This window comes from Lissotriton helveticus, chromosome 4_1, assembly GCF_964261635.1.
Source record: "Lissotriton helveticus chromosome 4_1, aLisHel1.1, whole genome shotgun sequence".
NCBI lineage: Eukaryota > Metazoa > Chordata > Amphibia > Caudata > Salamandridae > Lissotriton > Lissotriton helveticus.
The window spans coordinates 769,009,177-769,033,062 of NC_136063.1; the positions used below are offsets into that span (position 1 = coordinate 769,009,177).

General features: G+C 42.5%; 1 protein-coding gene across 4 annotated transcripts in view; it reads left to right on the top strand.

The window, feature by feature from the left end:
- ZNF521 (zinc finger protein 521) overlaps positions 1 to 23,886 on the top strand; it is a 671,937-nt gene that overhangs the window by 311,096 nt on the left and 336,955 nt on the right. For 2 of the 4 annotated variants that reach the window (XM_078687407.1, XM_078687409.1), the window contains exon 4: positions 14,795 to 14,876. In XM_078687407.1, the coding sequence (XP_078543533.1) occupies positions 14,795 to 14,876 (82 nt within the window). Of the gene's footprint in view, positions 1 to 14,791; positions 14,877 to 23,886 lie in introns of all 4 variants that reach the window. The other 2 variants (XM_078687406.1, XM_078687408.1) reach the window with 1 other exon arrangement.

The window sequence follows — 23,886 nt, forward strand, 5'->3', positions numbered from 1 at the left end:
CTACATGCTTTGCATTTAGAGCATGAAAAGAATCCTGTCAAAGTACTCAGTTTTGGAACGAAAGGGACTGATTCGTAATGGCTTTTAACCAAATGATCTTTGAGTGACCTACTACGTCTGAAGGTGACTTGAGGGTGTTTGGGTAATTCTTTCCCAACTACAAGGTCTGTTTTTAAAATGTGCCAATTTCGATATAATATTTCTCTCAGTACCCCTGCCTCACTAGAGAACATAGTGATAAATCTGCACGAATCAGTCGCTATCTTAGTAGGTTTCTCCTTTTCTTTCAGTAAACTCCTATGTGGGATTTTTTTCACTCTCTTGAGTGTCTTATTCAACAAATCATTCTTGTATCCTCTAGACTGAAACCTGTCGATGGCATCACTTGCAGCAATTTCAAAGTCATCATTGTTTGAGCAATTTCTTTTTAGGTGAAACAGTTCACCATACGGTATAATGTTTCTTAAACTCTTATATATGTATATCGACGTTTACTCCATCAACACTTCAGATTCCTTTCAAAAGAACGGAACACGCACCACAAAGTAGTGCTGTAAGATAATTCTTTATTGCCCAACGACCTCTACAGCCATATATATGTATATTCTCTCAGTAAAGGTAAATGAAGCTTAGCCATGTGACATGAACTTGTTATTCTTAGCGAAAACATTAAATAATGGGCAGGTGGCAGGATCTTTCCTGCAAGGAAGCGCATACCGGCCATAAGGGAAAAATATAATTCATGTGAATAATGCTATCCTCATTATTTTATACATAATCCTGCTTCCACTTGCGAAGTTTGGAAATGAGATTATGCTGTGAGGAAATGTGCAAGGTACAACCCTGAGCCCTATCGCTTCTGGGCTGACAGGAGCCACAAAATTTAGCATGCATGTTTATTTATTGAGTTTTATATAGCGCAAGCTGGACCTGAGGGTATCAGAGAGCTTCACAGCATGTACAATTATGTGCAAATATACAATACAAATATTATGATAGAACATGAGGGTTTGACCCGGGTATAGATCAGAAAAAGGAGTGAACGAGCAAAGGAGCGAGTAGGGTGTCGATCGTTCAAGACGAGCATCCAAGAGGTTTCTTTGTTCATACAAGACGGGTGACCAAGAAGTCTTCTAGATTCGAGTCAGTGTCAACAGTCATAAGATTACAGTAAGATGGAGAGCCGTCTAAGGTGCTTCCTTGGCTCTTATCGTTTCGCTTGATAATGGTCTAGGAAGAGGACTTTGAGGAGGTTCTTGAATTTAGGGAATGAGGGGATCATTCTGATGTGGGGGGAAGAGTTCCAGAATTTGTGGGCCGTTTACAGCGAAAGATTGAGCTGCTTTTTTTGCTTATGGGATTTCAGTGGGATGAATAGTAGAGTGTTGGAGCTCCTGAGGTTGCTGGACTGGCTGGCCCTTTTGAATTTGGCGGCCAAGTATTCCGGTTTGCCTGTGTGCAGGTTTTTGTGTGTGAGGCAGGCTGTTCTAAAACTGGCTCGCAATTCAATTGGGAGCCAATTGAGGTTTCCTGAGTGCAGGAGAGATGTGATCGAATTTCTTAGTTCCTGTGACCATTCTCGCTGAAGCATTGAAGGTTGTTTTTAAGGGGGCTAGGTGCGATTTTGCTGCCCCGGTCAGGGCTGCGATCCCATAGTCAATTCTGGAGAGCACCAGTGCTTAAGTGGCTTGTTGAAGATCCTTAGGGGGAAGGAAGGGTTTTATTTTGTATAGTATCAGGTTGAGAAAAGCACTTTTGGCGGATTTGTAATGTGTTTTTTCATATCTAGTTTCGGGTCTAAGGTGATACCTAGAGATTTTACCGAGTCCGCCGGGGTGAGGGTACCACCGTTATAAGATGCCTCTAACTAATGTGGATTGGCATTCATATTTGGATGAAAGTGTTGATACATTCTGCGTTATGTAAGTGATACTATCACTATATTGCATAAGAATATATGAACATAACACAGATAATATTTACGTTTCAACATAGGCAACAAGCATAAACAAGATTCAAAATACATAGAAAAACGAGAAATTAATCAAGTTTAAAAATAATTATTTTATTGGCATTTGTCAAAGTAAATCATATAACAACAGCATTGGGAGGCGAATGGAGGGAAGCAGTTGGGGGGGCAGATTAGGGCAGGGAGAACATCAGGGAAGAACTATCAGAAACCAAGCCACAATTATACAATCCTTATCAAGACAAGATACGCACAAACCTTCTCAAAATGTCTGTTAAAGAAGCTAGTAGTAGCACATGCCCAGAATGTCGATGCAAGGGTGATAAACGCACATTAGGAGGATTACATAGACACAGTGTAGGAGGGGCATTTAGATCACATAGGGAGATACTGAAATAAAAACATTGACGGCTTAAAAGTAAAACATTGAGACTCAATATACAGTGCATTAAAGTGTGTTTCAGTCACCTATCCCCCTCCAGGTGGTTCCCATCCACCCAAGCATCCTCCACATATGAGTTGGAATTCCTGCTGTGATGAAAAGAGGCAAAAGGTCCTATTTGTCTTTGGGGCAGGAGCACAATGGCATTAGTTCCAAAAGTTACACAATTGTTCCTGGCAATAAGCCACATCACCCAACCATGCTTTAGAGGAAGTAGCGGGTTTCCTACTCCAGAGAATGGCCACCTGGCATTTAGCCAATAGGAGGAACATGGCGGTGAAGCAGCTGCAAGTGTTGGGTATGTCTTTAGCGTAACCCAATAGGCCCACCAAAGGGGTGAGGGGAGGTGAGTGTCCAGTGATTGTATGGATGTTCGTTAAGACCTCTGTCCAGAATGATGCCACCTTCGGGCATTGCCAGGCAATGGGTATAAAGGAAGCTGGGGTAAAATTGCAAAGCAAACAGCATGGGTCCGGGATCTGTCCTATCTTGAAGGGCTGGATTGGAGTTTGATAAAGGCTATGTAAGAATTTAAAGCGGTAGAGACAAAGTTTATAGTTGGGGAGAGAAGCAAAATCAACACTGCTCGTCCGACAGGGCCGGAGTGATGCCCTCCTCCCATACCACCTCTGATCTCAGGGATGCAGCTGGTGAGTAACCCCGCATAGTATGTAAATACAAGTAATCAATTTACATGGGGACAGGAAGGTGAAGAGGTGTTCCAGTGCCGAAAGAGGTGGTGGCGGGTATAGGAAGGTGTCATGTAAAGTGCAGCAGGTGGCATGTAATTGGTAGTATAGCAGTGTATCTAGAAGAGTGGGAGGTGGAGATGCTGCACGCTCAAACAAAAGGAGGAACTGGTCTTCAGGGTAAGAAAATATTCTGATGTTGCACTTGGGATCGTGTTCAATAGCTCCCTTGTCTAAGTGGAGTGGTATCATGGGATTATTGGTGAGTGGAATGGAGGGAGCATATAGAAGTGTCAGCCCTGCTGTCTTCCTCAACCCCTCCCAAGCCCAGCACACACACTCAACTGTGTTGATTTCAGCCCTAGGAGCTTTGTAAAGTAGATATAGCGCAGTCAATTGGGGGCATGGAGCTGCACAGTCTGCCTCAACTGCTGTGTGTCGTTGAAACTATGATGGGCAAAGCCAGTAATGAAGAAACTGAACTTACTTGGCTACAAAGAGCATATAGCATTGAGTCCAGTGTACTCACATCAAAGTCAACATGTTAGATTTTAAATGTTTGAGAAACTGTGCCACGAGATGGAGGGAGATACTAAGAATTTGGTAGAGGAACTTAGGGAGGATAATCATCTTTGCAATCGGGATACGGCCAGCGAGTGAGAGCTGTAGTTTGGACCAATTAGGTACTCTTTCCTCCAACCAAACCATGGCACGGCCATAGTTTGCCTGCCATAATTCCTCTGGATCGCACTCAGCAATATACCCAGATACCACACCGGGTCATCCACCCACATTGTGTGTAGAGTAATCTACAATTTCATTGCGAATCTCCTCAAGAAGTACTTAATCAGTCAGCGCTCCCACCGGTAAGGCCATGTAAAGGTGTTGGGAATTGCGTGGGGGAGCTAAAGCACCAGTAAGACCAGAGCATCATCCGAGAGGGTGTGCGGCAGGTGGGACAACCTGGACACCCAGGTCCGGACATCCCTGGATACCAACAAAAATGTAGCCTAGAGCATGCATTGTGGAATACTGAGAGGCATTTGCCCTCACCCATGGGGGATTATAAGAGATGCCACTCATCTTAAAAATAGTTGCCTTCTGCTATCGTGTTGCGTGTTGTCATAGCATGTGGGTGCAGGATTTTAGAGATGGCAGAACAGTCCAGCTTTAAAGTCACCACCCCATAGGATGGCATAGGCCCAAGTCTGGATATTATTGCGCACATCCCAGAGAAAAACTCTGGATCATCTGCATTGGGACCATACACAGCAGCCAGTGTCATTGGCTGCCTGTTCAAGTAACCTGCAAGTATAACATACCTTCCATCGGGTCAATAAGGGAGTGTCACATTTGCCATGGAAGCCCCATGTGCAGCAGAATGGACACGCCCCTGGCATAGTTGGAGTAGGCAGAGAGTAGCTGCAGAGGAGTAGCTTTCACCACACCACCAGGCACACAGATCAGGGGCTGAAGGACTGTGCATGTGGGTCTCTTGTAAGAAGCAAATGTCAATATTGTGTCTGTTGAGATAGGCATGAACAAGTCATACTTTCCTTTGGTCGGTCACATCATGTACGCTCCAGGTAATGCAATTTAAAGTGGCCATGTTACCTACAGGAAAGGGGTAATCTTTTTAAAGGGGATGTGTAATGTCATAAGTGGTGAACAGGATAGGACAAAGGGTAGGGGGCCCTTTGGCAGGACCTGGGGGGAAAAGGCAAACATGACAACAAACCATAGCCCAAAAGTATGACTCAAACCATTTCCCTCCTACTCCAACCCCAAACTAGGTTGAGATGCAGATCCCAACCCCCACCCCACCAAACTCTTTCCAAGAAACATCATCCCTGGGGGCAAGCATACAACCGTGCAAAATTCATCCGGGTGGCTGAACAAGACATGAAAAGGGCCATTCATATAAATTAAGGAACCTGACCCCCAACACAGAGTGTAAGGGAAACATATGCAGCAAGTGAAGTAAGCATAAGGTTCCCTGGATAGTAAAGACAAATTAAAGCATCAGGAGAATCCCCCAGTATTTACGGGTGTGATAGAAGACAATGGCAGCCTGATGCAGCAGTAGTTCAATCATTGTCACTTAGGGCCTGATATGAGTTTCGGCAGTCCTGGAGGGGGTGGTATGCCACCGCACCACTTCAGGACTGCTGAAACTCACATCCACACGCCCACCAGATTACAAGTAATTTTGTGATCTGGCAGGCGGGTGGCCTGACGGTCCAGTGGTGGTGCTCTTTAAAGGCGTATTGTGAGACCTAAACAGTACCACAGCGGGACCGCCAGTGCAGGTTCCTGCACTGGAAGGAATGCACCATGTAGTGCATGCATTCCAGTGCAGGAACTGGGGTGCAAATTTTGAAGAATTTTCTTGGCTGGAAAAAAGTCACGGCAAGATACCTGTATGGACAGTGTGAAGTCTGGGTAAAAGGAAATGTTATCTTGGTATTGGATCGAACCCCGTTCCCGCACCAGCTGCAGGACAGCGTCACAATCCTGGTAGTTTATTAGGCGGGGCAACTACGGAATGAGCAGGTGTGCCTAGCGGTGGTCCAGGCCCATGAGAGCAATGAGGGCGCTCCACAATGAATACCACAGACAAACCCTCACGGAAGAGGTCACGTACAAGATCTTGATGTGATCTTCCATCTTGGAGATTGCAGTGGATTCTGGAATCCCTGTGACCCGGAGGTTGTTGTGTCTTGCTCCTGCCTCCAAATTTTAATTTTTGGCTTCCATGAGGCGAAGAACCTTGTCCATACTTAGCCACATAAACTTCAAGAAATTGAGATTCATCAAAAAATAATGACTCGTTAGACATCAGAAAAGTTTCTGTATCTTTTGGCGACCAAGGTAAAATTTTAACAGAGAAGTATATAATTAATCACCTAACTTTAGGTTAAAGGAATACTCACTTTTATGAAATGAAAATTGGAAAAACTTACAGATCAAGAAACTCATTCCATGTTACGTGGAAGTGTAAAATGTGGTAACCTATAAATACCATTGTACTAAGAAAGGTAGCTCAAATATAAGTTCCAAGTTCCGGTTGAAATGTAAAAACCACTGTCGACAGAAAGGCAAAGTAAAAGCATGGTTCACAATTTCTCAGAGATTTCAATCTGTGGAGAATACATTCTGGCTGCATTATACAGCCAGGGTATGGCCAAATATGAGTTTGGACTTCTGACAAAGAGTGAATGGACTTCAGAAAAAGAACCAATCTTGTGGGAATTTGAGTTGATACTGGGTATTGTTGTCAGAATATTGTTTAAAATAAATATCTTGTCCTAATTATAGTTTACAAAAATATTGCCCTGTTAGAGTTAGTAATGAAACATTACGTTCAATGGGACAATACTTTTTTTCAATGATATTTAGGACAAAATATTTATGCCGAAGGATACCTCTGTAGATGATATTCTGTCATACAATCTCTCAACTATACTAGATAGCCATAGCTGCAGCATGGAATATTGGTGAATAATGTTTTATGTAACTCATTGGTAGTACCATGACAATATTTCAGGCCCTCCACAGCATTTAACTGGGGATCTCGGTTTCTTAAATAAATGAATATCATGCCAATTACCTCTTACAGTGGAAAGCTGCAGAACGATATCAAATAGGATTAGTGGTTAATTTGTAAAAGAAAGAGTGCTGATGCCAGAATCTCTGCTCAGATACCCGCGGATGTTTCAATTGAATTTTGGTGCACCTAATACTGAGGTTGGTAGTCTTAAATCTACCTCATGCCTCTTTATTCCATTCTAGCAGGTTCCAGCTTTCTTCCTTTATGATGATTATTCCATCTATTATCTTCCTTTGTCTTTCTCATCTGTGTTCTTCCTTCTGTTGCTCTCTGTAAATATCTGATGCCGAAAAGTTAGTTCCCATCCCCAAAAACACCAGCAACCACCTGTCAGAGGACTGATATCTAGTTAAAGCCCCTTAATTTCGAGTTGATCAAGAGGCCCAAGTTTTCACAGTTCTGGTCTGCCAGAGGTAAATGTGACACCTTCCAGTAGCCACGATGCTGTGACACTTGGTAGCTCCTAAGCGGATAGGGCCTTCCAGGGCAAGCCCCAATTGGAGGTAACAGCCCAATGGGCCAATAACCTCTGCTGTGTCATTTATGGTTGTGTAAAACTTTAACCTGACTCATTGGAAGACATGTCATCTGGAACCAGGATGTCTAAGTCAACATTCCTGAAACTTCTTTGAACAGTTAATTCTTTGTATGTGATGCTGATTAGAAAAAAAGTTTTTAAACCTGGCTTGCTAACTTTACTCTGGAAAAGTAAAGTATACTGCTAGACATGAGCAACAGCTATGCTTTCCAGCAGCTTCGCTTGTAACCAAATTCGGGAAGTTGACCTGTAAACAATAGTAAAGTCACTGTTATGTAGGGGAAGGGTTTTTCCAGAGAAACAACATCACCTGAAGCTTGAGTTCCTTCAGAACTATATCTGAGCTAGCTAAACAAAAAGTTGATAATCTCTCTGAGATGATTAGAAATGGGTTCTGCATCCTGCTTTATCAATTTAGGTGGAGATCTCAAAGATTGACAATTTTTAACCCCTTCCATGCTCATGACGAGCTCAGCTCGTCATGAGGCACGGTGCTCGTGTGCTCATGACGAGCTGAGCTCGTCATGAGCACACCCGTTTCTATTATGGGCCAGCACAGGGGAAAAATAGCAATAGCAGCGATGGTGTTAAAGATGACTGGTAGTGCTGAGTCTGAAAACAACTTGCTTCTGAGACAATTTAGCGATGTTGTTGAAGGCCAGGTCATAAGCAAGGACGCTGAAGATTATCACAAAGTGTTTGCATTTAATTTGTTGATGTGGAAAGTGCAGTAAATTATGTAAATCAGTTATTAAATGGAAACCTTTCTTGATCATACTAGGACCCTTGAATACTTTTTTGTATATAAAGGCTCTTTGATCATGGTATTACCTTTTGTAGTTTCTTGAGTGCTTTTAAAGTAGCATGTCTGCACCTGAGCTGTGTCTCTTGAATTTTATTGCACATATTTGCTTCTTTCAGTTCTTGGAAGTATAACTCCTATGGCAACTGCTTATTTTTATTATCGTTTTAGTCTTTATTTGAATAATGTAGTAGACTGCTGTAGTGTGTATGTTATTATATAATAAAAGGGCAAGTTCGGGGACAGATGTCAAGTGGAGCACTCGTATGTCCTTCCACTGGCTATGAGATAACAGGTTAAACTTCATTGTCATTTATTCATTCGTTGACTCTGACTCTGGTAGTTAGATGATATGCCCAGGCAACTAGACTATGCCAAAGCCTGTAATGAAACTGTTGACATGTTGTAAGACTCTCAGACCTGGCATCCTTGGCATGGTTTCCCCTAACTGTTTCCCTGTAGACCTGGCCTTAGGACTCTGATCACTTTACCACTGCTAACCAGTGCTTAGATGTTTGTGCTCTCTCCTTAAAAGATGTTAAATTAGCTTATTCCCAATAGGAACTGCTAGACCTGTCATTCTTCTGGTGGGCTTCCCCAAACTTTTTGCGCTCTTATCGCCGATTTCTACTGTATCTTTTTGTTTTCCTTAGGACTCTGAGCACTTTACCACTGCTGACCAGTGCTAACATCTGCGTCTCTACTAAACATGGAGATATTGGTGTATACTTGATTGACATGTTTATTAAAGTGCATGCCATATACCCACGGCCTGTAGTCTAAATGCTACTAGTAGACCTGCATCACTGGTTGTGCCACCCACACAAGTAGCCTGTCTCAGGCTTGCCATTGCAAGGCCTGTATGTGCAGTATACTGCCACTTCGACTTGATATGTAAATCCCTTGGCAAGCCTTAAACTCCCCTCTTATTACACATAATTCACCCCTAAGGTAGGCCTTAAATAGCCCTATAAGGGCAGGGTGCTGTATGGCTAAAAGGTAGGACATGTACTTTTACGTTTTACATGTCCTTGTAGTGATAAACATTTAAATTAATTTTTCGCTACTGTGAAGCCAGCTCCTCTCATAGCCTATCATTGTGAATTCCTTAAAACACTGTTAAGCTGGAATTCTTGATTAGAAAGGAGGAGCTGCATCACGTTTCATATCTTTGGAATGGTAATGATAAATTATCTTTATTGGTAAAGATGGATATAACATTACTGTTTTAGAAATGTCACTTTTAGAAAGTGGACATTTATATGCTCTTACTGCTCAGTGTGCCTTGCAGCCTGCTTTCAATACACATCTGGGATTGGTGACCGCTATGCTTTGTTTATTCCCTCTAGACAGCCACAAACACAGAAAGGGTGGGTGTGATAAGGAACTCCTCTACATTCATCTACATTCTGATAGTTCTTCCTGGGCAGGAAGAGGGAGGGGAAGCTAACACTTACATCTGAATAGGCAGTGTCCCACACAAAGGGCTAATCACTGGGCTGGAATAAAGGGGACCTGTGCACTTCAAGGGCCAGGTTTGAAGTCCCCCACTTCAAAGCCACATGTGGGTATACGTACTAGGGCTCTGACCCTACCAAGACAGCACACTACTACACCTGTGAAAAACTCTGCTAGGAGTAAAGACTGCTATGCCAAATAGATTGCCACTTTTCCTGACTTCTGCCCTGAAAAAAAACAGCTTTCTGCTTTGCTGAGCTGCCCTGCTGCCTGTTGACCTCTGCCCAGCTCAGGATAAGGATTAGAACAATCTCACTTAAACCTAAAGTGACTGTAAAGACTTTCTTGCTTGCCCCCTCTTTCTGAAGTCTCAGGGCTATCAGAGACTTTCTGCAACTCTGCAATAGCACCTGGACACTGCCACCTGCAAGTTCTGCCTTGCCGGGTGGTGCCCAGACCCTTGTAAATGGTGCCAATCCTGTCCTGGGGCCTTAAAAGGTGATTTCTGCTGCCCAGAACCATCTAAATCGATGCAGTAACAACTCTGTGCCGAGCAGAACCGACACATTGCCCTTCGATGGCTACGCTGAATCTGATATATTACATCGCCTCAACGGACTGCGCGGCTCGACATCAACACTTTGCTTTATCCAAGGTACTTTCTCAGCAGGACTGGCATGAGTCCTGCAACCGGCCTGTCCTCTCTGACGGTCGGCCTGAACTTTGGATTTGCCTAGGTCCAATGCAACCTCAAGTAACCCCTTAATGCTATTGACTTCTAAGCACTACTTTTTGATTTATACTTTGAAAATTCATATCTCCAGTTCTACTTACTGGATATTTGTCATTTTGGTCTTGTTTTATTTATAAAAATATAGGACCTAATTACGATAGTGGTCTAACTGCCACCTCCTGCTGTGGTTCAACCGACCCATTACGATGTGTGCGGTCGTAGGCAGCAGTCAGAGGGCCCGACCAATGCTTTCCAACGGGCTCAAGGAGCCCGACCGTCCGTCAGAAACTCACCATAATCCCTTCAGGAGGATGTTTCCACCGTCACGATTATGATGTTAGTTTCTGACAGCCATTCCATATCAGCCTTTCCGACATGGAAAGGCTGTCAGAAAGTGACAATGGAGGATCCCTAGCGGGGCCCCGTCCCTCCCCGGCCTCTGTATTTGGCCCTGGGTGGCACATATGTGCCCCCTAAACATCCCTGCACCATGTGGCAGGCACCTTAAGGTGCCTACCACACGGTGTAGGGATGTTTGGAAACATCCATTTTTCTTTTGGAGCTTATGCTGCAGGCAATTTCTGCCCGCCGCATAAGCTCCCATAGAAAAATTGATGTTTCTGACCACACTTTATGAGTTTGCATACAAATGATAGGGTCTGAACCAGCGAGCTGAGGGCAGTCTGTTCCAAATCCACAACGCACGTCCGCCCGACATTGTAATCAGGGCCATAGTCTATTTTTCTAATCCTGTGTGGAGTATTTTTGTAGTGATTTCATTGTGTGTGTGTATGTGTATGCATGTGTGTGTTGCACATATACTTTACACATTACCTATTTAGATAAACCTGACTGTTCTGTACCAAGCTACCAGAGGGTGAGCACAGCTTAACTTTTAGTGTGTATCTAGTTTACCCTGACTAGGTTTGTGGTCCTTACTTGGACAGGCTTCAAACCTCTGCCAACTAACTTGTTTCTGACATTGGTGATCAGTAGTGAGAGTAGGACTTGTGTTTGTGCATTAAAATTTAGTAACTCATTGTTCACTACAACTTTATATTAAGATCAATTTGAGCCTTTTTCAAGCCTCCCTAATTGGCTTTTTGATTGTTCTGCTAAAACCATGTCTCACTCTGAAGAAGCAGTGCCTGCGGTAATTGATTTTGAGCTAGCCAGGTTAGAATCTTACACTGTGCTCCAGCTGAAGAATTTCTGCATGGACTTTCAACTATCTACAAGGGTTCCACCTGAAAGGTGGATCTACAGAAGGCTTTGTGAGCTTGGTAGAGACCCAGGAAGCAATAAATGACCATCCAATTCTGATTTGGGACTGCCTGGAGAAGGGGCCAACAACTTCCCAAGCGCAGATGTGGTTCCCAGACCAAGGAGCAGTGTGTCCTCCAGTAACCTGTCCCCAGAGGAGCTGGCAGACAGGAGGGAGGAAAGAAAACTAAAATTGGTGTTTGTCAAGTTGAAGCAGGCACAGAAACCTCCTTTAACTGAGAAAAAGGAGGCTTTAGAGGAGATGAGACTAACCATGGCAGAGAGGATGATGCCCCATGAGCTCAGTTTTAGGGAGCTGGACATAATAGCCCTACAAGTGGGGTCCAGCAACAGCAATGGTGCCAGAATACCTGCAGTGTCCACTGGTGAGTCCAGGATACTCAAGGATTTGGTGCCTAGTTACATGGTGAGCAGTGGCATAGAATAAATAATTTGCAGTCTATATAGTGGCTCTGAGACTGCACAGGGTCCCAGAGGAGTTCTGGTTTGGTAGTTTATGGAGGTAGCTGCCCACAGTGTTGAGGGACACACTCCTTACACTAGAGGTAAAGGACCAGGCATGTCACGCTAGTCAGTAAGTTTGGACTGACCCCTGAGAGGTACAGGTTTAGATTCAGGGGCAGCCATAAGATCGTATCACAAACATGGGCAGATTTCTTAGATTATTCCAGCAAGGTACAGAAGGCCTGGGTGAGGGGCAGCAAAGTTGATGATTATTCATGGCTGTACAACAAGGAGCACATGCTTGATATTTTTTTCCAGAGCATTTTCGAGGGTTCGCCTTGATGCAAGTGTAACAACAGGCCACCCTCTCCCCAGAGGAACAATAATGCACTATTAAGGCATCATATAAAAAATAAAGAACACCAATTAGGTGGTATACGTATGTATTTTTCACAACATAGCATGGCAAGCAAGTAGCGTGTTTTGTGTGATTAAACATACAGGAGTGGCACCAAGTAACCAGGTTCTCATGGTCCTGGAGAAGAGCCATTGGGGCATGGCTCAAAACATGTTGACCTATAGGATCGCAGGCAAATTATCAACCATGCCTTCCTAACTACCCCATAATTTATAATCATACTGACTAAAGGCAGGAATAAAATAGCTATACCTACTAGCCAGGTATTTTTAAATATATACGGTAACACAACACTTTACTCTACTCCCTCTCCCTTTCATATAAACACCTTCTTTATCATCATATAAAGACCAACAAGTGCTCCCACGTAGATCATAGGTCTCAGCACCCCCCCGATCTGCACTGGATCGGAATGACCCGATGATGAAGCATGCCACCAAGGGGTAACCTTTGTGGGTGAAGGTTTTACAAGACAAATATTTTTTCTTACACAGGAGAGTTATCAAGTATATATTTACTGGGTTGTCTATTTTTGATATAATACTCGGTAGCAGGGTCAAGATTCAGTATAGTACAATGTTACTTGCACGGTCCACAATACACATTATTCCGTTGCCCTGTTACCTCCTTCAGTTTGTGTACATATTGTGTGCTTTGCCCTATATATGGAAACCTCTTCTCTTCAGTTCAAAACGGCTCTTAGCCAATGCTATCAATTCTACTTGGCTCTGTAATTCTTCTTTCAACGCCAGGGCAATTAAAAACATATCTTGGGCTACATTTATTATTTTTTTAGCACAATGCAGAGTGACAACCAAAGCTGTGGTGCTATGCTGTGCTGCATTGTACAACAGGGAGAAAACAACACATAGCCAAATTTATTAAACAAATGAGCAACTGCTGCTCTCATCACCTCTGCTGGTCCACAAACAGGTTACCCAGCATCACATACAACTTTTGCACCCTGTTGCAGAGGTGTGTTACTGCTGTATAGAATAGGATTTGTACTGTAAGCTTACTCTTCTGATGCAAAATCCTATGACCAGACACATTCTGAAACATTCCACGCATTAAATGTGTGCTGTACAGTGCACCACTCATACAATGTATGGAATTAATGCAGCCTACTGAAAGGAGGTATTACATTTTGATGCAAACACCGTCAGGCTATGTTAGTAGATTTGGCTTTACATGGAATACTATGGGCACTTGCGCTAATCCACCCAGGTAAATTATAAATGTTACCACATGTTCCCAACATTATGATAATCTAAGCCATTTGCACGTGGTAACATCACACATGTTTGGCAATGTGATGCAGTATTATCTAGTCTTTCAATAAATGTGGTATTATAGCATTACTCAAAATGTGTATTAATCACTGCTTAATTTGGGCCAGTGGTTGGAGGTGGTACCTAAAGACCCTCATTTGTGAGGACTCAGACTGATTTCTCAACAACTTACGTTCAGGGCCGGACTGGGAACCAAATCCAGCCCTGGCAAAGTGCTCTGCCACCCCCACTGGGTGTTGGGGGTGTGGCCGAACTATTTGCCATGGCCGGTTTCGGCCTATTCTGTTATAGATGCCGATATGGCAGCTATGTTGCAAAAGCAGCCCTGTAACAAAAACAACACCCCGGGCCCAAAACCAGCCCCCGCCCTGACAGCCCAGTGTGGAACTGCCCGGTGCCCGCTACTGCCAGTCCAGCCCTGCATACGTTTCCCCAGAACAAGAGTGAGAAAGAGGCGGAAAAGGAGAAAGAGACAAAAGCAGTGACAACAGCTGAAAGCAGGGATAAAGAAAAAGAACCTGCAAAGTGGGTATAAGAGCAAGTAGCATGATAAGGTGGGATGAAAGAGACTAGAGGTAAATTGGAATCATGACTAGCCAGCTTTGATATTTGGCAGCCCCAACAAGCTGCACCACTGGCGATGGGCTTCAGGAAAAATGTTGCTCCTTGGTACTTATTCTTTTACAAACTAAGCATTGGTGTTAACCACACAAATAAATGCTCCTCTGATTACAGAACGTTTGTAGCACTTTCACGACAATTGAAGGGAAGATTATGATGTATTTTCCTTTTGCAACCCATTTCAAGTGTCCCCATTTTCAAAACATATGTCCTATTTGACCCCCAAGCCGTGAAACATTTAAAACATACCTGCTATAATAGAAGCTTCCAAATTCAAAATGCATCTGCATTTTATACCCTAATGTGTTGCGGGTGAATGGGTGATCTTTCGTGGAAAAATAGTATAGCTTGTTTAGGATCTGTGGAGCAGTTCAAAGGTCCCTTTTCCTTCTATATGCTAGCGTTGCTGCAAGGGTTACATATGAAACATGACTTTTAACACCATTGCACTATTTGCTGAATTATAACCCTGTCTCTCATCTTGCATTTAGAAGAAGACATACCAGTGCATCAAGTGCCAGATGGTTTTCTACAGTGAGTGGGACATTCAGGTGCATGTTGCAAACCACATGATTGGTAAGTGCAGCTTTGCTTTTCTTTTTACATTTTAAAATACAGTGTTATCCCTCCAGCATTTCACATATCCTAGCAGGTCAGCTTTCACTTGTATATGTTATTTTTACCTGTCTGTATTTTTCCAAGCACGATTGAGTTCTCCTATGTCTTATTAGATCTGATTAAACATGTGCATGTTTTATCCTCTGCAAGGGCAAGTTTAAACTTCTGCAGAGAATTAAGCCCATTGCCAATTGAAACAGAGGCAATTAACAAATTAAACGTCCAATCATTTTTGCATTATTGAAAGCAAACTAGCAGGAATAGCTAATGGCCTGGATGCTAGCTTTTTAAGTAGAGTTGTAGACAGCCTTTAATTTGAGGAGTTATGGTAATGACACTGCTGTGTGCTGCTCCAGCACATTGATACCCGAATCAAAGCTGGCAAGGGCTTGTCATTAGCAGCCTATAAATAATGCAAGCAGAAGCTATTAAAGGAGCTCCCTGCATTTGTGTTTCTTGAAGAATCTCAGATCAGAGGCTCATTTCTGTTTTCTTTGAGTGGTTCTTGAAATCTCACAGTTCAGAAATACTATGATAGTGACAGCAAGGGACATTGTCACCGACCAGCAACCTTTTACCGCAGAGTTTGCTTCGTTGTTGCATTAAGGAAGCAACGCAGTAGCTTTTTAGCGTGACCGTGTTTTCCTTTGGCTTTCTGCTATTTTTTTTTCGTAATCTGTGTTAGCTACGACTGAAGCAACTTTCACACTTTTTGCCTGGCGGCCAATGAAACATTTTGTTACAAGTTGAGGAAACCCTATTCGTGAACAACTTTGTATCAAGTGTGCCGTATTTAGATGCTAAAATTCAGTTCGTGAGGACTCTAACGCATTTCCCTTTTGCATTATTAAGTTTTGAGTCGGAAAGTCAATGGCCCCATCAAGGTGGCCTGCTTCCCTGCCTATGGCATCACTTCACCAGGGGTGTCCAGTATAGATCCATGAGGACCAGATCCATGCCGTATTTTTGACCAACCCCTATGTAGCTGTTTTCCATTTAAATTCACTGTATGTACACTTTGTATGTGTGTATCTTTAAATGCTGGACTTGATCCAGCACGTGTAGTTTTACATTGGGCATCCTTAGCAAGTGGCCTTATGTTGTCTTTGGATTTACGTTCAGTCTCCTTGCACTCATACCTCCAGAGCCGGACTGGCCGTAGTGGGCATCAGTCGTTTCCCAGGAGGCTGGAATGGGTGGGGTCAGTATTGTAGCAGTGGGGGTCAGTTTTGTTACTGGTGGCTGGTTTTGCAGCTTTGATGCACTTTTAGCCCCCAGTAACAAAAGCAGCAGTGCTTCACACTTGCACGCCCCCACCCCCTCAGGGGCTGGTCCGACAAAATTGCCAGGGCTGCTTTGGGTTTCCAGTCTGCCTACCTCTCATCATGTTTTGTAGGTTTCTCAACACTCCAACTGTTTTCTGCACATTTAAGATTTGGGTTTTATGTGCCATACTCAGGGCCAGTATCTGGGCCTGTGCACCATGAGAGTCAGGTGAATAAACATCCACGCGCATGAGCCCCTGCTGCTCAAGGACTCAGTGGGACACGCGCATTGTACCAGTTTTTGTCGTCAGCACAATTCTAAATCCAACCTAGACGCTAGAGAAAATCACCTCCACTATGTGTTTTGTGTTATTTGCAATATCACATCTTCACGGGGGCACTGCGTTTTTCATGTTTTGGAATACTTTCTCAGTTCAGTTTCAGGTGGCACTGAAATCGTGTGAATGGGAGCAGAAGCAACTCTTCCACTGGAACAATTGATGACTTGGAATCAAAATATTCTTGTCTGCTCCCATATCGTATTGGTGCACTTCAATAGCTTAATTCTTAATATTTTGACAAACTCAGCTAAACATGTGAACCAATTATATCTTTTTCACTTGTTAATTGCGTACTCATGCAACCCAAAGTAATTGCAGCCTTTAGAGCTATTTCTCTAGCAATTGGCACACCGGGCAGTGAGTGTTTTCAACATACATTTACCAAACGTTTTCAATGAGTATAGAGGTCGTGGTCCGTGAAGGAAATAGTCTCAAGCCGCATGTGCATTTTTTATGTTACTTTATGGTCATTGTTTATCTTTCAAAGTACACAAAGTAGGCTCCTGACTAGAGTATAAAAGGCATGAATGTAAAACCAGTGATAGCTGTCACATGAGTTCCCATGCAACTTATGCACACTAAGCATTGTTTGCCTATTCACAGTGATGCATTACCTTACTGTCTGTGATTAAACATTTCTGCGCTTGAAAATCAGAGGAAAGCAAATCCCACTGCTCACATCACAAGTGTTAATCTAAGTTAAAATTCTAGAATCATATTATATTAATTTTTTAACGTTTGGGACCAGGTCATGTGCACTCCGTTTCACTCTATACTGACTACTGTGGCACCTTAAACACCGCTATGCACTTTATCATGGTAAATAACGGGATTAACTATTTTATAATGGTAAGTAACGGGATTAGCTATTTTCCAGGTGCTGCTGCCTAAAAGCACTGCTATTGTTTTGAGCTGTCTGGTTTTTGTTGTCAGGAGTTGCACTCTACCTAAACCTATGCCCAAACCATTTTGACCAAGCTTGGGATTTGGTATTTGTAAAAGTGAACAGTTGTAAGACTACAGCAGACCTTTGAAAATAGCACTGCAGCAGTTTCCATCCTTCATAAGCCTGGTTACTCAGGAAGGACCTAAAAGAACTCCCCATTTGCTTTGATTATCTGCTGTAGACACTATCCATAATATGACATGCATGTAATATGAGACACGTATGGTTCCCACTGAGTTGGAACCTTTATCAGAATAAAATTCAAAGGGTGTGCCTTGCCGACTTATGAACAAGGAGAGAACATTAGGAGGCCCATATAAGCAATAGTATGCTGTCTTTCTTGCACATAATTCAGCTTTTTCTGTGACTACCTTTCAAACTTAGTGTACTATTCAGACTAGAATAAGTCACATGAAAGAAAGTTGCAACAAAATCCACCACTTAAAAATCTGACATATCCCAGTTTTACTGACTTAGCTCTTTTTAACATGTCTCTTAGATCCAGTCTCCACTTGGGATAAATATATGTTGTTGATTTTTACAAAGTAGAATTGGGCTACTGTTTATATACTGTCTTCAAGACTGTTCTCTATGGTGAAATTCTTTAACTAAATCCCTTATGTCATCTGCTGTAAGAGTTTACATTCCTTCACTGTTTTACAAATTGTCACTGTGATAGCTGTGACGACTGTGGATTTTGTTTTTGATATGTGAGCTCAGTCACGGAATAGTAAAGGTATAATAAAAATAAATCATTATCTATTGACAGTATCTCATTTGGGCTCCTCCTTCTACCGCAGGCTGCATTCATTTTCCAAAGCAGCATTATGAAATAAGCTTGTTTTCTGCACAATAGTAATGCACACCATTGATACGGTTAACTGATGTAACTTTATACGAGGGGCCATATAACAGAAATTGCCTGGGAGTGTAAAGGGCATGTGTGCCTGCTTTGTGCACCCCCGGGGCACTTCAGTATTTCACAACAGGCTGCAGTAGTTTGTGTGGCCCCTTCTGTAATACTGACAACGCTGGTGCCCTTGTATGGCTAGAACTATCTTCAGACAGCGCTCCTTCAATTGCACAGGAAATGGGTGTATGCAAACAAGGGAAACAGTTTGCCTCTGCATTTTAAAGTCAAGAATGCAGAGGCAAATATGCTTTTGGGAGGCACACTATGAGGGCACTACAAAAATGTGTCACACTGCCCCCTGAGGGCAGTCTTCTTGGGGGGTAAAAGAGAGTGCCATGGACCCCCAGACATCCCCCCAGGTGGGTTCAGTCACTCACTGCACCAGCCTGCAAGGGGATCTCTTATCCGCCTTCAAAGTGCAGGCAGTTTGCCGCCAGCACTGAGGAAAGCAAAGTGACTTTGAAGCAGTCGCTCCTTATTTTGCTAGAATGCATTGTCCCAGGGGCCGTATGAGTTTGCAGATGCCCTGAGGTCAATGCATTCATCATAATCAGGCAAACTTTCTGAGTTTGTGTCCAACATACCTGTTTAAGGGTGTGCCGTGGTGCAAAAAGGGAAAATGCACCCTATTTCTAACATGGGTCCTGTAGTGTTGTCTCTCTCCCTTGCAAGCTTACTTCAGCTCTTGTAACATGACCCAGTATTTGTCAAGATTCACTCATATGACCTTCTTGCTAACTTTGTAAGAGAACTATATCCTATACCGAACCACAGAAGTTTATTTTTTAATTTCAAGAATGTGAAACATTAAGCCCAATATAGTTTTGTGACCCATTTATTGCCTGCCCTATGGTAGAGGCATTGAATACTCGCAATAAAACTTGCATGTGTCATTTAGACTAATATTATGCACGAAGTTTAATCTTCCACAATTGTTCATTGATGTATCCTATATGTTTTCATTCCCTTCTATCTTTATAACAAAGTACATGATGGTTTGTCATTTATAAAGTACCAAGCATATGTTCAAAAAGTTGGTCTAGTCTACAGTTGTTGAATGTTTCAAGAAGTGAATAATAAGAGTGCAATAAATGCGTTTTAAGTCATTGAATTAATGGCGTATTTGTAGTAAGAAACCTACTACAAAGCATAGGTATTCTAGTCAGTGCTTTATTTGTATAAAGTACCAGGGGCCTTCTCAGGAGACTGCTGTAACTTGGGCACCTATTTCCCCTGATAGTACTGCAAATGCCAGCACCAACACAACTACTAACCATCACACTCCTATAAGTGTGACACTTAGGACTATTCCAGTCCCCACAAAACTAAAGAAAGGTATGGGAGGCAGGTATCATTCATTTTTATAGTATATCACATTATTAAAAATGTTGTCGTTGTGCTCAAATAACAATTAGACATCACCACAACATGGTGGACTATCATAATTATGTGTATTCAATTAAGTGCTGATGCCAAAACACTGGTAAACACCAGTTCAAATTAAGCACAGTTTCCCATAATCACCCTTCTCTTCTCATGCCTTTTGTAGCTGTAAAGACTTTGGGTCCTATTACGACCAAGATTGTCGGTTTCACTTCTGACCAGCTGATTACAATACAGCTGGATGAAACTGAAACCGGCCAGTCATTCCAGCTGGCTTCCGAGAGGCTCCAGGAGCCAATCAGCCAGTCAGAGTCCGGCCCATAATCCCATAGAAAGGCGTTTCCGCCATCGGGATTGCGATGCTCGGCTTCCGACAGGCTTTCCGTGTCTGGCTTTCTAACATGGAAAACCTGTCAGACAGAGAGTTGGGGGTCCCAAGCAGGGCTCCGTTTTCCTTGCAGCCTCTGGTTGGGGGCCACAGGGGCACCTACGGTACCCCCTGTTAATCCCTGCTTCTTGCGGCAAGCACTTTGAGGTGCTTGCCACGGGGTGTAGGGATTAGCACAACCTCCCATTTCCCTAAGTGAGCTTCTGCTATGGCAGGTTTACGGCAGTAACACATACTCCCATAGGGGAATGTGGGAGTGTGACCACACCATGTGCGGTCACATCAAAATTAGGCGGTTGGGACCGCCGACCGGAGGTCGGTCGTTCCCATTTCCGCAGCGGTGTTGGTCGGAGGAAACTCCAGACGACATTGTAATAAGCCCCTTTCTTGTAAGTCTTTTTAAATCCAATCCCTGACTGCATATTATACACACAAATATTTTACAGCCTTATTCTCAATATGAGTGTGCGATAATTGTAATTTGGCCCTGTTCAGTCCAGGCGCCTATATTATCCAGTTCAAGTCATTCTGCAATGCATGCCATGCCTCCTGCATACTAGCCTTACTCTTAACCAATGTAGCGTTTTCTTCAACATTGGTCATCTGAAAGCTCAAATTATTTCCATATCATTAATAAATACATTAAATCGCAAAGACCCTTAGTTCAGAACTATGGTAGAATCTACTGCACACTCATTTATGTCTCTAAAGCATGACTTTTCAAAAGAAAACGGTAAAGTAAAAGTTGAGGAAGCAGTGTGGTCTAAAATGACGACAGAAACAGCTTGGTTTGGCGTTATTTGTATTGTTGTTTGCAATTCGGGAGTGAGTAAGAATGAAGTAGGGTATTTGGTTTCATATTGTTGGTGCTCTACCATACCTTATACTTTTTTTTAAATGAAATACCTACCTTGCTTTCTACCTCAGTGGGCATAACGAATGAAAGGAAGCTGTAGGGGGGCACAGCAAGTTGAGACATGGCTGGGAATACTCATGTTTGAACACTGTCTGCATCACTTTTTCACACGTTTGGTAATTTGGGTAATATTTTACGGTAAACACGGAAACATTCTTCTCGTTTGCAGCAAGGTGCAGTAATGCCACAAGGACCAGGAAGTGGTGTGCACTGACAGCCCCCAGGCATATAAAGCAACAAAGGCAGGCTCAGTGCAGGAAACGTGAAGAGCAAAAATCAAATGATGCGCTATCGACGTTCAACAAAAGGAAGAAAGACGCTTTTTTTATTTTTCGTTCCGCTGTCCAACACCACATCTATTGAGCCTTCGATATTTTTCTTTGTATTTGTTATTCGTTCTGTAGCCACCGTTTTTTATTTCAGCTTTTACTAAAGGTTGGGTTTTTCATGTAGCCTTTTTACTGCTCTGAAGAGTAATCGCTTTGGTCTAACAACTGACCACGATCCCCTGCTCGGAACCTGAATTTATGTTCTTTATGTCCAAGGTAGAACATAACATTGTATAGGGTGCCGCTGGGCCATAGATATACATTCCCAGCATGGCCATTATTCTTACAAATAATGCAAGCTGTATTACTTTGCTAGATAAAATATCCCCATCGAGGGGAGGTATTTTTAGTTTGAATGTATCTCTGTGTCTTTTTGTCTAATCAAAAATAATCTCAACTAGACATTTAGCAGGGGAAGCGGGATTAGAAGCTATGTGAAAAGCCTCTTACTCGCCTCTCTTAAGCGGGTACATGGTGTTTTGCAGATTGTATTATGCATTTCAATCAATATAACAAGACGGATTATGCCACCAAATGGAAAATATAATCTGTAGTGGAGTCAGTAAGGTGTAGCCTTAAGCATCTTTAACATGAACACCACTGATGTTTTGTTTCCATGACACAGCTGCAAATCAGTGTGATGATGTTCTGCGGGTGGAACACCTCTGGCACAATTTAGCCTATTGATGGTAAAAAATCATCTACCTTATGTTTGTGAAATGCATGGCTTACCCTAGATTTTGAAGCAGTTACAGCTTTTATAAAAGAAAGAAAGACACAAAAGTGTCAATAGGAAGCGGTTTGTTAAACAAGAAATGCGTAGAGAGAGCAGACATTCTGCTAGCTGGGTGCAACAAATACAAATTTGTTCAGCAGATGCCAAAGAGTACTGTGCAGTGCTTAATTTGAGCTGGTGCATGCCGGTGCTCAGCACTTAATTCTCAACACCCGCACTTATAACAGTCCACCATATGGTGGTGCTGTTTGTCTACATCTGAGATTAGCATATCAGCAGAGTGTTGGAAAATTAAATATATGCTACAAAATAATAATACTAGCACGTTTAGGTCATTCTGACAGTTTTGGATGGCTTTGTATATTTCATATATTTAGACTTGTATGGGTGTGTTGATTATTGCTTGTGTTGTTACTGACAATTCACAGTGGGGGCATTGTTAGGGGGTGGTGCAAGCCACAGTGGTGTCCTAAGGAATGCCCTGGTCCCTGGCACTTACTTTATTTACAAATTAAGCAGAGATACTGTGTACTGTTACAAGTAACAAGCATGGAATGAAACATAGGGCCAGGCCCATGTATCTTCATTGTTATTTCAGAGCAGGTGATAGCAACTCTTTATTTGTGCTTGAGATCATTCATCCATACCGAAAATAACTTTTTAGTTTGCTAATAGTTTAGTCCTGTTTGACACATCAGTACGTTTTCCTAAATAAGCATGATAAGATTCGTGCCAACTGGTCGAGAAGGGTGCTAAACCATGGTGATTTCAAATGTGAACTCCACAATTAAGGTGTACAAGGACTTTTTTGTCAACTCTAGTGCAAAAATATGGAGCAGGATTATAGCAGTCTTGGCATGAAGCTAGCATTTGGTTCAAGATAAATACTTTTTTAGTTTGGTATAATTTTTTCCATATGTTTTAAAAATATTCCCAATATAATGTCATAAGACCCTATTAGCAGTTAGAGTCGTAAACCAGTTCAAGAACCAAAATATGAATCTTACCTCTTAACGTGTTTCTTAAGGCACCACTTGTAATGCCATTTGTGAGCCACAAGTAGGGTATGCAAAGGCATGTTAACTGATGATAACTGAGTGGAGTCTGGGTTTCTGTTTGTTTCCATAAAAGTTCTTCAATTGATTTTTTTGGGGGGGGGGGAATTTCAGGGAGAAATTTCCTTCACTTCATTGGCATATTTTTAGATGCTATCACTTGGGCTCTAGAAAATCCGAATAATAACCTTATTTCACCTCTAGAATCAGTAAAATCTCTAGAATCGGCCAAATCGCACATCTAAGAAGCATTACCAATGCAAATAGGCCTAACTATAAAGAAATGTTGAAAGGTAATGTAAATAGCATGGGAATGCATATGTTTGTGTGTGGAAGCAAAGAACTGTAAAATAATATTGGGGTAGGTTAAAAGGTCAGGTGACAGTTGCATCATCAAGCCTGACCTTAAAATCCATGTAGGTTAATGACTGCCCTACTCCAATCTGTGTGTTGCCAGGGAAAACCAATACACATGATCTAATTTTCATTTTAATCGTGTTACAGTGTCATGTATGTGCCCCTGAAAGTTTAAGCTTAGGCAGCCAGATAAATAAACAAAATGATCAAAGATGCTGGAGAGCAAGCACTTTTTTGTGAAAGCGCTGATCTTCTCAACTCCTGCCTCCCAACATATGGGTGGAGCTAAAGCCCATCTCCAGTGAGGCTCACAATAATGTCTGACGGCAGGAGCAATGT